The 4,201-nt window shown below is 39.1% G+C and overlaps 1 protein-coding gene across 1 annotated transcript; it reads left to right on the forward strand.

Moving 5' to 3' along the window:
• Positions 1-310: 310 nt before the first annotated feature.
• Positions 311-3,947, forward strand: tmem125a (transmembrane protein 125a). The gene has a single exon (XM_010773077.1). It carries the CDS (start codon positions 750-752, stop codon positions 1,446-1,448), a length of 699 nt encoding a protein of 232 aa, XP_010771379.1. The 5' UTR covers positions 311-749; the 3' UTR covers positions 1,449-3,947.
• Positions 3,948-4,201: the final 254 nt, after the last annotated feature.

Genomic DNA, 4,201 nt, shown 5'->3' on the forward strand with positions numbered 1-4,201 from the left:
CCTATCCCCTCGTGTGCCTTGGCATTAGGAGCTTAAACTCTTCAACTTGCGTATCAAGTCTCTCTATGTCTAACAATGGATCTCTGTGTACTTTGATGTAACTTAGATAGTTAAGCAACCCCTATCAGAAAAGTGTCCCATTGTACCCGAAATACACAATTTTCTCTTTCTCTGCAACAAACCAAAAGTCATTTTGTAGAATAACAGCAGAGGCATGTCCCTACACTGCCTCTGATCAGCAATATCACTCTGAAAATATATGAAAAGTAAATGTACACTTTGCACAAACCTTGATACATCTATATCTGTCTTCTTCAGGTGTCTTCTGCTAAGCTGGAAAATCAGATTGGAAGGTCTGTGGAAGTTTTGGCTCTGTCTTTGACATTGAAGCTGCAAAGGGGATTTGGATCCACCTCTGTAAGAATGAGCTACAAGGATGTACCTCTGCACAGGACCTGAACTCTAGAGGCCAGAAGGAATAAAACTACAATTCACTGAGCTCAGTGAAGTGTTTTGGGATATAGTTTTTGTGCATATCATTAATTTCCTCTGCATATATCCCACCAACTCAAGACACTTCAGACGGATAATATTTGAATGCTGATTCTTTTTCCAGCTGGTCCTGACACACTAGTGATGGCTGTTGGTGAGTGAAATAGGGACTGAAGGTCTGAAGGCTATAATCAAGGGGATTCTATTGTACCCGTTGTGGTGGCGACCTTTTCTATCAGGCTGGGAGTGGCATCAAGATGCCTGAACTGGACAACTTTTCCCCCCTGAGGGGTCAGGGTGGCTCTGAATTGGAGCTAAATAGTCCAGCAGACCCACTTCGGATTCAGCACAGCATCCTGGACGAGCAGGTGGAGCTGTGGTGGTTCAGAGATCCTGGGAAGTCTCTGCTCTGCTACTTCGTGGCTGTACTTCTAATCCTGGGGTGCGGCCTGGGAGGTGTCGGCCTTCTCTCTACGACTACCAGTGTCTCAAGCGAATGGCGGCTTGGCGCAGGCACGGCCCTCTGCTTACTCGCCCTAGGAGTGCTACTCAAACAACTGCTCAGCTCGGCCGTGCAGGACATGAATTGCATCCGAAGCCGGCAGAGGATTAACATGCTGAAAAGTGGTGGTTTATCGGACCTCCTTGTGGTATCAATTACCGGGATGTCACTGTTGATTTGTGGAGGGGTTCTACTACACCTGGCCCTAGCTAATCACATGCCGAAGCCTGGTCAAGCTCTTAATGACATGTACATTTCTGGAGTAGTTTTGCTGGCTGGAGGGGGGACTGCAGTTGTGGGTGTTGGAATATACTCTGTTGTGGTCATCCTGCTTGAGAGGACAAGGCATGGACGAAGGTTTGTGGACCGAGTCTTGAATATCTTCACTGTTTCTGGACACATGGACCGTCACGCTCGCAGGGAAACAAACTCGAGTCTGGCTAATCTCATATGAGACATAATCTCACGCTAAAACGATTTTGCCGCTTTTTCTCTTCTTATCAGAACATTTAGCACCAACTAAATCAGAGCAGACTTGTTCAAATATTACAAGACATCTAATCAAAACAAGATTCATCCCTTAGATGCTTCAGCTATGTCACTAGCCGATGAGACTGTGTATGAGGCAATATAGGTTTTACTTTTTGATACATATTGGTAAAAGTTTGCAATAAGAAATCAAATCTCATTCACAGAGCCAGAGAAAGGGTTGAGGGATAACACACAGAATAATGACTGCATGGCTATGCTCTATGTGTAGCTGGAAATCTCCCAATTCAGATGATTTTTCTCAACTTGTGTTGAGGTTCACATTTAGATGTTTTGAGATGTATTTATCATGTGAGTCTGACATTCTAAATCAGCAATTTATTCATGTTCTATAAAAACTCCACTCACTTAGGACAAATGCCAAAATGTTGGAAAACATGGAAAATAAGTTTAAAGAAACGTAAAAACAATCATTGATATTTGACGTGATATTTAGGGATATTCAGTCAAATGAAAAGCACATAAAAACACATTTAAGGGAGAATTGCTGGTTCACAAACAGAAAAGAAGTCTGTTGATGTTATTGTTATCTGGTTTGTTCAGCAGTCTGAAATTGAAAACGAGGGCATGTGGTGTGACTGTAGACTTCAATGTAATGGGTCATTTGGTTTGTATAAGCTTTTCTCCCCAAATGGTGTCCATACAAAAAGTTCTAAGACTACAAAGATAAAGCTAAGGACACTTTTTCAAAGTTGACTCAAGGAAATGGTTGAAGGTTCATATACAGTACAAATTGAACTAATGCACATTTAATATTCTGTATGCTATACACATGTATTTGTTCAAGATATTTTATTTTGCAAACACCCAAACACTACCACCTCAATTATTGTATGATAATAGATAACAGCAGCAGCTGAAAGCTAAAATAAAACTGGCATATTCAGAATGAGTTAGTATTTTTTATATATATAAAGAAATCTCAAATATATTTATATATAATTATTCTTTGTGACTTTGGCACCAACCAATTACTCTGATATATATATATATATATATATATAGGAAAATATTCGGCTGACAAATTTGAATTATCTGAAGATGGTGATTTGAATTATCTGAAGATGGTGAATCTGTCAGTGAGGCTCAAGTTTAATTATCATTAGACATAATACATGCTTATTTGTCTGCCTGTAACCTACACTAGAACATGATTGTATTATAACATATCGCAGCATTTCAGAATGTATGGATTATTTATGTTTTTTGTATCAACAATGTAAAGTCTGGAATGTTAATCTTGCAGCACCTTGTTTTCCCCAAACTTGCTTTAATCTATATTTCAAAAAAAGATTGACACTGAATCAAATTACTACTTTGAATGTAACATTATTATTCATTGTGCTGAAGACATTCAGATTCACCAATATCTTGCTCCCATTTATCCTTTTTGGTAAACATCTTTAGTAAGCCTCTTCCAGTGTACACCACCATAGCCATCACCAACGGGATGCCAAGAAAGCTTAAGATCCCCTTTTTTCCTGAGAATGTTTTGGATACCCAATCAGATTGAAAGGGACAATAGCTTCTGGACTTCTATCAGAAACTGTACTTTATATAAAAGCCAATGTGTGTTGTATGGACAAGTAATGGCAGTGGCCCATAAAGACAGTTTGTCATTGTGAATGCTTATCATTTCAAAAAGAGATGTTTATGACAAATCAAGATTCACGCTGCAGAACACAAGCAGCGGACAGTCATTCATTAAAGGAGGAACTAAATGTATTTCCTGAGTCATTTAATTATTTATTTTTCAGGAATGTGGGACTCTGTAACAAGATGGTTCTAAATCAAGGGCAACATTAATAAGAGAAACAGGGTCAGGGTCAGCAACAACATTTGACATCAAGTCATATTGGTATGTTTTTTATGAGGCATAATTCAGTTAATTTGAATTCTTGAAGCACTTCAGTGAAAGAAAGTGGTGCTCATTTTTTCTATTTGGATCAATTTGCATTTTGCTCAAAGCACTTTTGGTTTACACATTCCTTTTTCATTTAATTATCAGGGTGCACTTGGGGATGAAAAAGGTTCTGCTAGCACTTTTGATGTAGTAGATGTATTATTGGCTCGGATAATTCATTATAGTTCCTCACAAAGCAGAAAAGGGTAAATAACTCTTGGGGGGTAAGTTAGATCTGTTTCATCCTTTTGGCCAGTAATATAATTTCGAGGCACTTGCAAAAGTTTGAACTGGGATGTCATTATTCTTCATTGTCTTTCACAAAATGATGTGAATGTACAGTTTGCTGACATTGCTGCATTGTTTTTATTGAATCTTATTTGTCTCCAGTAGAGTTGAAACATTCACTTTCAAAGCATAAAGGTCCCACTATTGGGAAATACTGTGCACAGTGATAAATGAAGGTCATCTGTGTTTATAAAATGTTTCTAAAGCCTTTGAGTCACTACTCACATCGCCTTCCTTAAGAACCTCAGTGTAAAAAGGTCCTGCATTTTGTGTGTGTGTGTGTGTGTGTGTGTGTGTGTGTGTGTGTGTGTGTGTGTGTGTGTGTGTGTGTGTGTGTGTGTGTGTGTGTGTGTGTGTGTGTGTGTGTCACACCTCTTTATCTGCCTTCACATGCGCACAGCCTATAGTGCCTTGAGACAAAAGGGGTCACACAGTTACACATTGTTGGAGTGATGACGGACAGCAAA

Source organism: Notothenia coriiceps, unplaced genomic scaffold (assembly GCF_000735185.1).
Source record: "Notothenia coriiceps isolate Sejong01 unplaced genomic scaffold, NC01 NC01_scaffold00011964, whole genome shotgun sequence".
Lineage (NCBI taxonomy): Eukaryota > Metazoa > Chordata > Actinopteri > Perciformes > Nototheniidae > Notothenia > Notothenia coriiceps.